Below are 14,042 nucleotides of genomic sequence, written 5' to 3' on the forward strand. Positions count from 1 at the left end.
GTGTGTGTGTGTGTGTGTGTGTGTGTGTGTGTGTGTGTGTGTGTGCGCGCGCGTGTCAGTGTTTTTTTTAATTTTTTAATTTTTTTAAACCAGTTGGTGACATACTTGGATGTGTTTTATGTCCTCTGAAAATCATGTCAGAAGGATTCCCACCTTTTTGCCAAAAGGCTGTGACGATGCCGGCTCGTGTATGTTGCTCTCCGTGTTCTTTGTTGTGTTAATTTGAGCCAAAGACAGATAATGTATGGTTTTGTATGTACAAAGGAGATCAAAACTCACCACCAAACCAGCACCCTTCTCCTCCTCACACTCTGCTCTTCTTTTTAAAGTTGCTACTGTAGACTGTTTTACTCCTACTACCAGAATTGATGAGCTGCTCCTTACTGGTATACTTGTAAGATACTGGAGTGAAGACAAAACACTACAAATCATTGAGAACTTTACCACACCGTCTGCTGAGATGTGTGCTTTAGCAGTGTGTTGTGGGACTACGAGCCTTTTCAACATTGCAGCATTCTGTATAATTATGCCCCATTTGGTTGACCATAATCGGCTTCATCTCAGTTTTTGGCGATGTGATCTCTTACATCATGCGTGAGTGTCAGTTTGGTGAAGAGTGACTGGTCAATGTTGAAATACTTAACTTATTTATGAACGTAGTGTCCTGTAGAGGAAGTTAAGCTCCATATTCTTGCTGTTGGATAATAATAAAAGAAAATGTCAAATGTGATTGTACTGCCACTTAGTGGTGCTCTGTTGCTATGTCGGTGTGTTACTCAAGGTGCTAAAAAAAATGGAGGAAAAAAAAACTGTGCAAGTGTTTTATTTAAAAAAACAAAGTCAAACCAAAGCTTACTTCATGTTTACTAATGCCACATTAACAGTAATATAAAATACAACATAATAAAAAATGTAAAATTATGTTTATTTATAACTTGAGGCAAATTTCCTCCACTATTTTCTTTAGAAAGGGAATTCAGGATTAAAGATGATTACAAACACACACAGATCTTCTCACACACACACACGCACACACACAGCATGTGCACTAACCCATCTGTCTGAGGTTTATGTTTCGATCAGATACCAGGCTTGGCCTCACAGACAATCGGTTTTCAACTGCCACAGTCGGCAACACCTGGGATGTCAATGAGAAAAGGGCGCGACAAAAGATTTGAAGCATGTGAGAACTGCTACTCCTGTGATCCTGACAGTGGATCATTTCCCATTTAGTCCTTGAGATTCCAATCCAAAAAAAACATAATCATAACTCCAACCGTATGGGAGGACTATGCTCTTCTTTCAATGTGGAAATCCTTGCTGTGCAGACCAAAGACAAGAAAGAGTTCCCCGCTTTCAGAAGCTCTCGATTTCCAACCATCTGAAATGTCATGTACATTGTTCAGATCAATTACATATTCTAAACACATTTGCACACTGTAAGACAACACAGTGAAGGTGAGTAAAGATCTGGTTATTTTCTCACTGATGGCGCTTTTGTCCAAGTAAGGCACACAGACTCATATGCTTACCACTTAATGACAGCGTAAGTGGTCATCAAAGTGTTGAAGACGAGGACCTTCATGAGAAGCAGCCTCATAACCAGGACAACCACTGTGTTTGTCCACACCTGGACAAACACACCTGGAGATCAAACCGCACAAACCCCACCAACATCAGGAACGACATCTTTATGAATCAGGATTTTCTAAATTGTTTGCAAACAGTGAAAATGTACCTTCTGTCTTTTCATATTCATAGCAGATCTTGTCTTCATGGTCTGAAATTATAAAAATTGTACAATAAAAAGTTTATTTGGGAGGAGAGATGTCAGGAAATAAATTCACGATCAGCTGTAGTTCTACCTGACGAGGTGGTGTGGTGTCTCCTGGTGACTTTTGGGCGTTTCCTGCGAGTCACAGAGCAACTGTAGGACGGCCAGTTCCCGGTCGCCACCGTGATGACCGCCACAGCGCTGTTGCCGCGATGCTTCCTGTCCAAAGCGATGCTGTGTGGCGAGCTGGACATGTGGCCTTCTGATGGTGACCTCCAGCTTACCTCGAGGTGCCCTCTCCGGAAGTCACTCACCATACAGACCAGCAGGGTCCAGCCCAGTCTCTCCCCCGACAGGTGCACAGGTGGGGCCAAAGATGCCAGCACATCACCCTCTACCCCTCCTAAAAGATGATGGAGGACAACATGAGAGGATATTTAGGTGCAGACTTGGCCTGTAGCTAATTAACAGAAGGTTTCAAAACAATAATGCAATGACTCACATAAAATGTATAAAGTAGTTGTCTGTTAGCTTATGAGAAAAATGGACATCAAAATAACACTATGTTACTGGTGTGTAACAGTTTATAAAGAAAATCTTCATGCATTAACATTATTGCCAATAACATCTACAGATATGATAATCGCTCAGTCCTTATTGTGATTAAGTCTCAATACTAAATTGAGTCCTCTACTAATCTTGGCTGCCACCATCGATGATATAAAAACCTAAAGATAGAGGCTGTTTAATGTTTCAAAGCTCTTTGAGGAAATGTGTGATGTTGAGCTGTATAAATAATACTGACTTGACTTCCAACTGCCTGTGATTAAACTCAAACACAGTGGTCATGCTTTCAAAAAAATTAAAGTTCTCTGAGAAGTCGATATTTTGGATATTTATGATTTTCACCAAACAGTGATATTAATATTCACCATAATCATGGATTATAAATGGAAAGCTCTTACCTGTCCATAAATAGATGATAGGAAGGTAAAATAGACCCCTGTGTGGTTCAGCCATGTCTGTTAGTTATAGTAGCTCCACTGTCTGTCTGTGCACTTTGTGAGTGTGTGAAATGAGGGCATGCCGTTTGGCTTTGCCAGGAGCATTGCATTATGGGGGAGTGACATGTCACATTGTTGTGACCTTAAATACTAACAACGACCCCCCCCCACACACACACACACACACACGCACACACTGGGAGAGAAAGAGAGGGAGTCATTGTGAGCTCTTACACAGTGTGGGCTTTATCTGCATTCATAAAGAGGACAGTTAATCTGAGAACAGGACAGTGATGCGAACAGTAAAGACAGTTTAGAACAATTAGAGACACACCTGCTTATGGCTGTTAGCTCCCTGAGGTAAGAAAACCGATCATATCAACGCACCCAGAACATTAGATAACACTCCTGTGGGGTACACTTGCACACACGCACACACGCGCGCACACACACGCACAGGGTAATTTGTCAGCAGTGGGCAGGAGCTCAGCCTTTAAGAGAAAGTGAAACTCAACAACAGGAACACGAGGAAATGACAAAGCTAATATGAACGAGGTAAAACGTTTTGGCAATTGCTCGTTTATTTGAGTTAAAACACGATTTCTAAAAAAGGTGAGCATTATGTTAATTGTAACTTCATAACAATCTTCCACAATAAGTTTCTGCTATTTCATTTCTGTGGTCATAACGATGTCATAACGATACACAGCACGACTCCTGCCCGTGCAGCCTGCTTTGAACTGTCGTTAATGCTGCTGCAGCTGTTGTCACCTCACAGTTATAGCTGTGTCCTCACCTTGTTTTGTCCGCATGGAAAAGCATGGGCTTCGTTTGTCACATGTTTGAGTCTCCTTCAGGCCGAGTTGTGTTGTGTTTAGGCCCTAAAACCTACTCACAGCTCGGTGTGCCCGAATTAACCGACTGCTCGACAGAATTCATGTGTCATGCTTGCGAGGTCCAAAACGGTCCCCTTGTGGAACATTAACACCTTTAACTAGTGGGTAGAAACAGGGTTGCTACATTGCAAGCTATATGAGAAATGTGTGGCAGGTTAATTATTGAGGGTATGTATGAATATATGAATGCATAACATATTAATAGTGGTTGTAAAGGTTTGTCCAAGTTTTACAGCAAAGATAGTAACCTTTGACACCATAACAACAACCGTAAATCTGGCTGGAGGAGGCAGTAAGACATTAGTGTCGAGATGCAGTAAATGTTAACATTTTTGATTGGACTCGAGAATAAACAGGAACTACAGTGGTATAAAAGTTCCATTGAGAGACGTATGTGGTGTGTTCTTAATCCTGCTCTAATGTCTTTCAGGTTTAAGAGACGTCATTGATTGATCCATATTCTGACAGTGTGACATCTGGACAAATCATCCCGGCTAGGAATTCAACACTCGCATCAGGTGCTCCTTCATCACTCCTCATGTGTGGGATGTGATCAGGTTCATATAACTGTCAGCCTGTCACACGGTTGGCTTATTTATTTATTTTTAAATCAGTGGTTACAGGACATTTCCTCCACAATGGTCTTGGTGAGGCTTTTAGTGCTGTCTCTATTTCACATGTCTCTGGGTGGGTCGCAGCCCACCCAGAGTTCACAACAGGCGTCCAGCCCTCTTCACCCCGCAGGACAGCAATCTCCTTTGGGTACTAGTAATCTGTCCTTCCCTTGGAGCCGTCTTCGCCTGCCAAGGTACGCTTGCTTCCTAATGGCCGCATCCAAGAAATTTACAAGAAAATTGCCGGAGCTCTATCTTTTTATTCATCGATTATAATTCAATTGTTTCTTTGTCTCAGGTACATCATTCCTCTTCACTACCACCTCCTCCTGCACCCCAACCTCACAACTCTCAGTTTCACTGGCTCAGTGCAGATCCAGATTGATGTCCAGAACAACACAAACTGGGTTGTATTGCACAGCAAGGGTCTGCAGATCTCCAAGGCCGCCATAGTGGACCAGAACTTCGCTCACTTGTCTGATCAGGTAGTTGTAAATGCAGCGCAGTTATCATTAGACCTTATTTGTCATTGTTACCTACAATGGACCCAACCCCTCTCCATCTCCTCTTGTTCTAGGTTCTTCCAGTTCTTCATAACCCTTCCCATGAGCAGATTGGCATTTTCTCTCCCAGGGTGCTCAGCAGCGGGCAAAAGTACTTTCTGTATCTTGAGTTTGGGGCAGAATTGTCAGAAGGCTTCTATGGCTTCTATAAGAGCACCTACAGAACCAGCACAGGAGAGACCAGGTAAGACCAGATTGTAATAGATCTTACACATACAGAGAGGTTCCAACTTCAGTTCCAGAGTCCATTGTCTTTACGCCTCTTTGTGTCTTTTCAGAACATTAGCTTCAACTCACTTTGAGCCCACGAGTGCTCGGATGGCATTCCCTTGTTTCGATGAGCCGAGCTTCAAAGCTAACTTCTCCGTTCGGATCAGGAGGAGTCCAGAGTACATTTCTCTGTCCAACATGCCTGTAGTGAGTGCTGCATAGATGCTAGCCTTCACACATGTTCAAATGTGTGAGCGACATGGCTACAGTGATCTGTTTGTGTATTTCAGGTCGAGACGTTTGAAGTAAACGCTGGCGTGCTTGAGGACCAGTTTGATGCGAGTGTAAAGATGAGCACTTACCTCGTAGCTTTTGTCATCTGTGACTTCAAATATGTCACTGCAACGACATCTTCTGGGGTGCAGGTGTGGTCTCACTGACAATATTTGAATTTCCTTCTTTCTTGCCAACAGCATTTCTTTCTCATGGACACTTTTTTTTTATGAACTTTTGTGTCTGTAGGTGTCCATCTATGCCTCCCCTGAGAAGTGGCCACAAACCCGCTACGCCCTGGAGGTTGCTGTCAAAATGCTAGACTTCTACGAGGAATATTTCAACATCCACTATCCTCTACCCAAACAAGGTACCCTTTGTTTAGTTTTCCTGTTACTACTTTGTCAGATCCCCCTCTTTCCCCCTTTCACGTTCTCTCCACTGACCTGTGTTTTCCCGCTCTCAGATCTGATAGCCATCCCAGACTTCCAGTCTGGTGCGATGGAGAACTGGGGTCTGACCACCTACAGGGAGACCAGCCTGCTCTTTGATCCCCTCACGTCCTCCATTTCGGATAAACTCTGGGTCACCATGGTGATCGGACATGAGCTCGCCCATCAGGTGAGAGCGTGACACTGTGTCTGCACCCTACTGACATACTGTTCAGCTTTAGATGCTCATAATCTTAATGGTCTTGACTGCAGTGGTTTGGTAACTTGGTGACCATGGAGTGGTGGAACGATATCTGGCTGAATGAAGGATTTGCCAGATACATGGAGTACATCTCAGTGGAGGCCACCTACCCTGACCTCAAAGTGGTATGTGCTTGGTTTAATGTGAGAATCGACTTAAATGATTAATTGCGGTAGATTAATACTAAGTGTAGTAAACCACAACCCTGTTCTGTGCACAATCTTGCAGGAGGAATATCTTCTGCACACCTGTTTTTCAGCAGTTGGTCATGATTCGTTGAACTCTTCTCGGCCAATATCCAGCCCAGCAGAGAACCCGACTCAGATCAAGCAGATGTTTGACACAGTCTCCTATGATAAAGTATGCTTTCAGTCTCATACATGTGTTGTGCCTGCAGTCACAAAGAGGGTCGCTCAACTATTCATTATGCGTATCCTATTTGTGGAAATACAGGTCTACAAAACCAGGGATAACAAAACAAACATAGTACATTTAAAACCCCGCTGATATTTATGTTACTCACTTCTGATTGACCTGGTTGGAAGTAGTTGAAACAACTTCCATTAAGCTTTTGACCGCATAACAATTGATCTCTATTTTAATATTGTAATGGAAAATCTCATCTTTTTTTCACATTTATGACTCACAACATTCAAATTGCTTTGAAGCCAACCTACAGCATAACCTGGGATTTGATTAAATACAGCTTTTCTCTCTCTCCCACCAGGGAGCATGTGTCCTCCACATGCTGCGACACTTTCTGACAGACGATGTGTTCCAGCGGGGGATAGTACGATACCTCCGCAAATACAGCTACAGAAATGCACACAACCAGGATCTGTGGGACAGCCTCGCCAATGTACTAACACAAATTACATTAATTGTCCAATTCACGATTGTTAATCAATCAGTCAGTTCATAAATATTTGATTGTGTTTAGTTCATATATTAGAAGTTCGGTATATTTAACATGTCTGCTAAACATTTTATAATGGATGCTGTAGTGTTTCGGTTATTTTTATTTACCCTGCTTCCAGACAGACATTCTTCCCATTCCTTTCTTTATGGAGCATAAATCAGTTTGCTGAGACTAGAAAGTTACATAAAGTAGGTAATTGATCAAAATTAACATAATGTCTGTTTTTATTGCCATCAATATTGTGTAATATTTGCCCAATAATGCAATTGTGAGTGATTCTAAAAGAATAAACCTCCGTGCCATGCATCGATAACAAAACATTTGACAAAAATTGAAAGCAGACGTGGTGTCCACTGTGGTGCATTACCAATCTCAAGCAAGTTAAAAGTCTCCCAAAGTGAATTGTACTGTATTATACAGAAGGGAATTGAAGTGACTGCCTTGATAGATCACATTTAAATTGTAAAGCATTGTAATGTACTATGGAAAGCGGTAAGGTAAATGCGATTTGCAAAAATCTTTTGTTTTTTTCCAGACATGCTCCGAGGAGGACTTCATGTCAGGAAAACACTGTTACAGCAGCAGCCAGGCCTCCAAGAATGCAGTGAGTAAACATATAAACATCCACTCAAGGACATCTCTTCATTGGTGTCCTCTTATACATTTTACACAGTGTAAACAATTATTTTCTGGCCTTGTGACGTGTTGTGGCTGCATGTATTGTCTCCCACAGTACCTTTTTGCAGGAGAGCACATGGACCTGACAGCCATGATGAACACTTGGACTCTGCAGAAAGGTATTCCTCTGGTAACTGTAACTAGGAAAGGGCCCCATCTGCTGCTGAGACAGGACCGGTTCCTGAGGACAGTGCTGCCTTCTGACCGTCTCTGGTCAACTTTGCAACAGGGGTGAGCATGCACATGCACTTGTACAGTTTTGTTTACTACTTAGTTTACTCTTGTAGCAAAACTGCACATTGCTCCTCTACTCTGTGTTTTTGTTTTTGCAGCTACACGCCCATTATTACCTTTAGTCTAAAGTAACTCTCAGGTTTGAAAGAGTATTTAAATAATACTCTTGTTTTTCATGTATAGTTTCCTTTGGCACATCCCCCTGACATACAAGACAGATGCTTCCAGCACCATCCACAGACACCTGATGACAACACCCACAGGTAACAGGGAAGAGAGAATATTTTAAATATGTTTAATGCACATTTCATGCTTTTTCATTGCGTTGTTTTTGCTATTTATGTCTCATTTAGACAGTATTCATATAGGAGAGGAGGTCAGCTGGGTGAAAGTAAACACTGACATGACAGGCTATTATGTGGTTCATTATGAGGATGGTGGTTGGGACGAGATGACAAAACTACTGAGGGAAAACCACACTGCTCTCAGCTACAAAGACAGGACTCACTTGATACACAACGCCTTTCAATTGGTCACGTAAGCCTCTATGTGTGTGTGTTTGTGTGAGACAACAAAACAGACAGTGACATAAACAATACAGCTTTAATCATCCCACCTGAAACAACACCTATAAATATTCTTGTTTGTCTCTAAAGGTCAGGTCAACTGTCGCTCGATAAAGGCTTAGACCTGATTGGTTACCTGCAATTGGAGACGCACACTGTGCCTCTCCTTGAAGGAATAGGCTATCTGGAGGCCTTTTACCGGATGACCGAGAAAAGGAATGAGTTTGATGTAATAAGCAACCTGGGGGTAAGAAGATGAGGGTACAAATTAAGTATGATGTTTCTGAAAATGTCGGTACGCAGTGCAGTTTAATTTCCTGTGAAGTTTAATTTGCTGTTTCTCCGCGTGCAGATGTACATCCTGCGATTTTTCCGTGCGGTCATTGACCGGCAGACGTGGAGCGACAGGGGCTCTGTGTCCGAGCGACGGCTGAGATCAGAGGTCCTGTCACTGGCTTGCCACCTGAAGGACCCTCCCTGTCTGGAGCGGGCACGTGAGAGCTTCAAAGACTGGCTTCAGTCCAACGGTACACTCAAGTATGTCTGTCTAAATTATAATTCAGCACGCATCATTATCAGTCAACAACCTCTGATATCATTCACATACACAGCAGCTATTCCCTGTGCTAGCCCAGACCGTATAATTTGATGTTTCATCATATCTCTAATGTGCATCTCTGCTTGTGTTTACCCCAGCTTGCCAACTGACGTGGCAGACACGGTGTTTTCAGTTGGAGCTCAGGATGACCACGGCTGGGTTTCACTCTTACACACATACAACATGTCTCTCTCTGAGGCACAAAAAAGCAAAATCCTGTTTGCCTTGACCTGCAGCAGAGACACAAACAAACTGCACAGGTACATCTTCTCCCCAATATATTTTAACACGGTAAATGCTGCCCCCGTGTGGCAAACATGGGGTGCCACAGCCAACAGATATCCAATATTTATCCAGTGTCTCGTTACAGATATGCTAGACATCTTTCAGTGGGGGCTCCTCAAGTGATGGCAGATAATGGGGCGTTACTAGAGCAGGTTATATTGTGTGTTATTGTGTTCCAGTCTGCTGGAGTTGGGTCTTGAGGGGAAGGTGATTCGATCCCAGGACCTGTCCTCTGTCATCCTGATGGTGGCCAGGAACCCACAGGGATATCGCCTCACCTGGAACTTTGTCAAAAAGAACTGGGACACGCTGGTTCAAAAGTTAGTGCAACATAATGGAGACCATCATGAACGACAATATCAGTCAAAACATGTGATGCTATGAAAATGCACTTTTGCTTACCTTTTTAAAACATATTAATGTCTTACCCAGTATATATACTTAAAAGTGTGTTTTACTCATCAAGCTGGTGTTTTTAGTTGGAAGCAAAAACTTTGTGTAAACCAGTAAGACCTGCCGTTTTAGTGGCTTCAATAACAAATGGAACAGGTTTTGGAATTTATAAGGACCTTATTATACTGCAAGCAACACATTGGGTAGCTATAATAAAAAAATCCCTGAATAACAATGTGTGCATATGGAGGAAGAGATATTAACCTGTGAGTGTCCTCTCTGTTGTCTTTCTGCTCCGCAGGTTCCAGCTGGGCTCGTTTTGTATTAGAAACATCCTCATAGGCACCACAGGCCAGTTTTCATCTCCAGAGGAGCTCACTGAAGTAAATGCCCTCTTATATCTTGGATTCATCTATATTCTACAAGGCAATTTAGAGATTACCAATATTTCAACATTGATATGATCATTATTGGTATTAGTTGGCATTGGCAATATCAGTGATATTAGTGATAATGATGGTAATAACAGAGGCACTCTCAAAAATGATTTCCAATTGTAAAATAGTGTGATTCTGACCTAAAGAGAAATATCTATAAAAGCTTCAGCATGAATACATGTGTGCTAAATTTCTTGCAAGCATAACTGAGAGAGGAATTTAACTTTTTTTGGGTCTAAATCTGAGTTGTGTGCTTGTTTGTGTTTTTGTAAATGTAGGCTATGTGTTTGATCCCCAGGTGCAGCATTTCTTTGAGTCCATCAAAGAGCAGGCGTCTCAGCTGAGAGCTGCTCAGTTGGCCCTGGACAACGTGCAGAAAAATGTTCGCTGGTTTCAGAGGAACCTCGAGACTCTGAGAAACTGGTTGAACAAACAATTGCAGTGAAAGACAGCAGAAAGACAGGTGGCGGTTAACAGACGCCACAGCTGGGATATTTCAAAGTTTCTTTGAATTTTGTACGTGTTTTTATTGGCTTATTGTAATATGTTTGATATCACCGAAGAGCTGACAGTTTTGTATATAATTACTGTTTTGTAAATTAGCAGGGGATTTGTTTGTTAGACCCAGACTGAGAGAGAGATTACATGCTCGGTAGTCTTTACCAGATAGACAATAAAAGTGTTGTACCTCCTGCCACCTTTGTGTGTGTTGCTGAAACATATCATTGTGCTGAATACAACCAGTGTGTGTTTGTTTGTGTATCTACTTGGTATTCATCATATTAACTATTTATTTAGGGGCTAAGACTTGGGGTTAGGGTAAGAGCTATGAATAGGCTACGGTTGAGGTTAGACATGTGGTTAACATTTAGGGTTGGGCTCCAGGGAACGAAACAATAAAATATCCACACAAGTATAGTAAAAAAAAGTTTGTTTTTGTTGTTTAAACCATTTATTTGACAGTTCAGACTATGTTTTATGGTTAGATTAACTGTAAATAGGTAGAGTTTAGCTTTCTTTGGGCCAGGTTGAGGTTAAGCATGTTACGGTTAGGATTAAAACCACCATGTCATGAATGGTAAGAAATACAATGTTCTCACAAGTATAGTAAAATATTTACGTGTGTGTGTTGGCGTGCATCTGTGCATGTCTTATGTTCTAGCCCCGCCCTACGGTAGTAACATCCAATAGGATGTCAGCATTGAAATTCGATGAGAGGTTGTCAACAACCGGTCGGGGAGGAAGCAAAGTGTCATTTGTCCGTTCGTTAGTTTACCAACGGGCATGTCAGGGTGAGATTTGTGTACATATTATTAGCGTACGATTTTTGGATAACTCCGCATTCACGTGGTAGTCTATTAAACAGCTATGGGCGATAAAGTTATAGATATCAGCTAACGTTAGCTAACTGAATGTTCTTCAGTCACTTACAAATGTCAAAAGTTGGCTAGTTCCAAGCTAACGTTAGAGCAGTGAGGACAGGCTGCTAGTTATTGTGAGCGTTTGTTAGCCTGCCCCGGTGGATTGTGGACCAGCTAGAAAAACGCACGTCTGTGGAGCTGCTGTGAAGGTTTCCCCTTGTTTTGGACGCGAGGAGCTGTTTGAGATATCCTACCATGGATCCATTTGACAGCAACAATGCAGGTAAGGAAGAAAGATGGTAGGTACAGTACTATCGGTAGGCTAGTAGCTTCAGGCCAGCTAATAACTTATGGAGGCATTAGCAGTGACATTCACCGAGGGCACATGTTGACAGCGATAGGTTTGACTTTTGGAAAGACAAACCGGTTTGTGACTGTAACGTTAGGTACAACGTAGGGTGTGTGTGAACCATGCTGTTTACTCATGTGACGTTTTGCTATAATTTTAACAGAACGACGCCAATAACACATTTGTAACAGTTTAAACAATGGCTGCCTTGACAGAAACATAGCATGGCACTGTTGAGACTCAAGTTGTCTGTGAAAACACAGCAGCATTGTTTGTCCAGTTGAAGCCTGTTGGTTTGATAAGAGCTATGTTTTGTGTTGGTGTGGAGAGCTGATAAGTCATGCTCAGCTCCGCTCAGGCAAGCAGCTGCTTTATAACCTCTATTATGGTGCTAGGGTGTCCATGACTTCATTAAAACAAACAATAAAACCAAGCGCACACAGTAGTTTCTCCTCGGCGGGTGTTATTTTATTCAACCTGGAACAGGCAATCACCAAATCACAGCAGGAACTTCCTGTTTTTTTTCTTCCTGTTTGTTCTGACTTAGTGATCTTTAAGTAAAAGCCCAAAGTCACATTTCACAACCACATTCTGGCCAGACAATGGTGAGAAAACAGAAACAGATGCTTCCTTCCCCTAATTTGAATCACCAACCAACCAGTATCAGTGTCAGTATCGCGGCTCAGTACTCTGCATCTTTTAGTGTGTTGTCTGTTCTTACCTGGGCTGAATTAGTGGACACACATTTAGCTATATTTCTGTGACTCTAAGGTAGAGTTAATAAATGTTTTGAGTTAACAGGAAGAGCGCAGTCAGCAAATGAACATGGCCTGCTGCTGCATTTACACAGCTTTAACCAGCTTGATGAAAGCACAGGAGTTGTTGGTTGCTCACATTTGCGTGGTGTGTTTTCTAATTGTAGTGCAGATGATAACCATCACATCCTTTTGCCCCCTCTCACCCGAGCTCGTCATCTTGCTTGTATGGCATAATTTTCAGCATAATATCACGTCAATTAGAAGTAGACATGACAACCGGGATTAATCCAGTTTGATGTGTTTTGTATGGATCAAATTTTTATCATATCCTCATAATCACATTACACATTACCCACTACTTAGCTCTCAGCCTATTAATAGACAATCATACCACAGGGATGTGGTTCAGGCAGGGACATGGCGACAGCACACCAGAAACACTTTACAGGACATACAAGGAACTAAATTCACCTCATGTATTTCTGGACTTTCGTCTTTCTTGTGGGGAGCTGAAGCTCAACTTATTTTGGTGTCGTTGTTTCTGTATGCACACTGTGTATATTCATAATAGTTCACTTGCTCTCTGCTTTCCACACCAATCCATCACCAACTGAGAGTGACAATGCTTTGTCTTAAGTTTGTAAAAAGCATGATTGTAACGTGAGGCAAATCGGGAGACTTGCATTGCTTCGAGTTTTACTACTTTCGGTATTATTAAATTAGGAGGATGAACATACCTCTGATTGTTTCAAGGATTACTGAGAACTATTGTTTGGAGAATCTGGCTGCCAGAAAATCACGTGGGTTTTGTAAGACACGGCGTAACTCTTGTCATGAATCTTGATTCTGAAGACGCAGGTTACGGAAATGCAGGCTTTTGTAAACTGCAGTGACAGGGCCATATGATGAATATTCACTGTATTAGCTTTTTTTAATGTCCTTGTTTTTATTTTGTATATTTTTCTTGTTTATTTGTATATTCTATGTATGTACGTACATTGAGAGCAATGTAATCGTACACATACATGGCCAATAAAGCTGATTGTGATTCAGATTGTTCCTGTACCTGAGGGCTCTTCGTCAGTTTTTATTTTTTATTTGTAGGTTTTTTTTCTCCACATGAATGAATGAACTGTGAAGGAATTACAGCTATTTCAACACTTAGTATATGTCTTACAGCCCTATGAACCCATTCGTTCTAGGTCAAAGTACCAGGAAATGCTGCAGGACGTTTACTAACAGGAAACTGAAGAAACTCAGTCAGTGCTTTGTTAAACAAGGCTTCATGTTGCCTGCACACAAAAAAATGGCTTGTTTCCACAACTCTTCTGTGGAAAACTTTGAAATTCCAAAAGTCACAGCACATATGTTAACATACAGTGCAATACTGTGTGTGTGTGTGTGTGTGTGTGTGTGTGTGTGTGTGTGTGTGTGTGT

General features: G+C 41.9%; 1 protein-coding gene across 1 annotated transcript; it reads left to right on the forward strand.

The window, feature by feature from the left end:
• The first annotated feature begins 4,301 nt into the window (after positions 1–4,301).
• On the forward strand, positions 4,302–10,899 carry LOC116377100 (endoplasmic reticulum aminopeptidase 2-like). Its single transcript, XM_031838649.1, has 20 exons — positions 4,302–4,482; positions 4,587–4,773; positions 4,866–5,035; positions 5,130–5,268; positions 5,352–5,486; positions 5,584–5,704; positions 5,801–5,955; positions 6,039–6,152; positions 6,256–6,387; positions 6,755–6,886; positions 7,482–7,550; positions 7,680–7,855; positions 8,042–8,121; positions 8,212–8,395; positions 8,515–8,671; positions 8,777–8,961; positions 9,121–9,282; positions 9,487–9,627; positions 10,002–10,083; positions 10,436–10,899. Exons 1-20 carry the CDS (start codon positions 4,313–4,315, stop codon positions 10,580–10,582), a joined length of 2,838 nt encoding a protein of 945 aa, XP_031694509.1. The 5' UTR covers positions 4,302–4,312; the 3' UTR covers positions 10,583–10,899.
• Positions 10,900–14,042: the final 3,143 nt, after the last annotated feature.

Source organism: Anarrhichthys ocellatus, unplaced genomic scaffold (assembly GCF_004355925.1).
Source record: "Anarrhichthys ocellatus isolate YVR2014 unplaced genomic scaffold, GSC_Weel_1.0 scaffold896, whole genome shotgun sequence".
NCBI lineage: Eukaryota > Metazoa > Chordata > Actinopteri > Perciformes > Anarhichadidae > Anarrhichthys > Anarrhichthys ocellatus.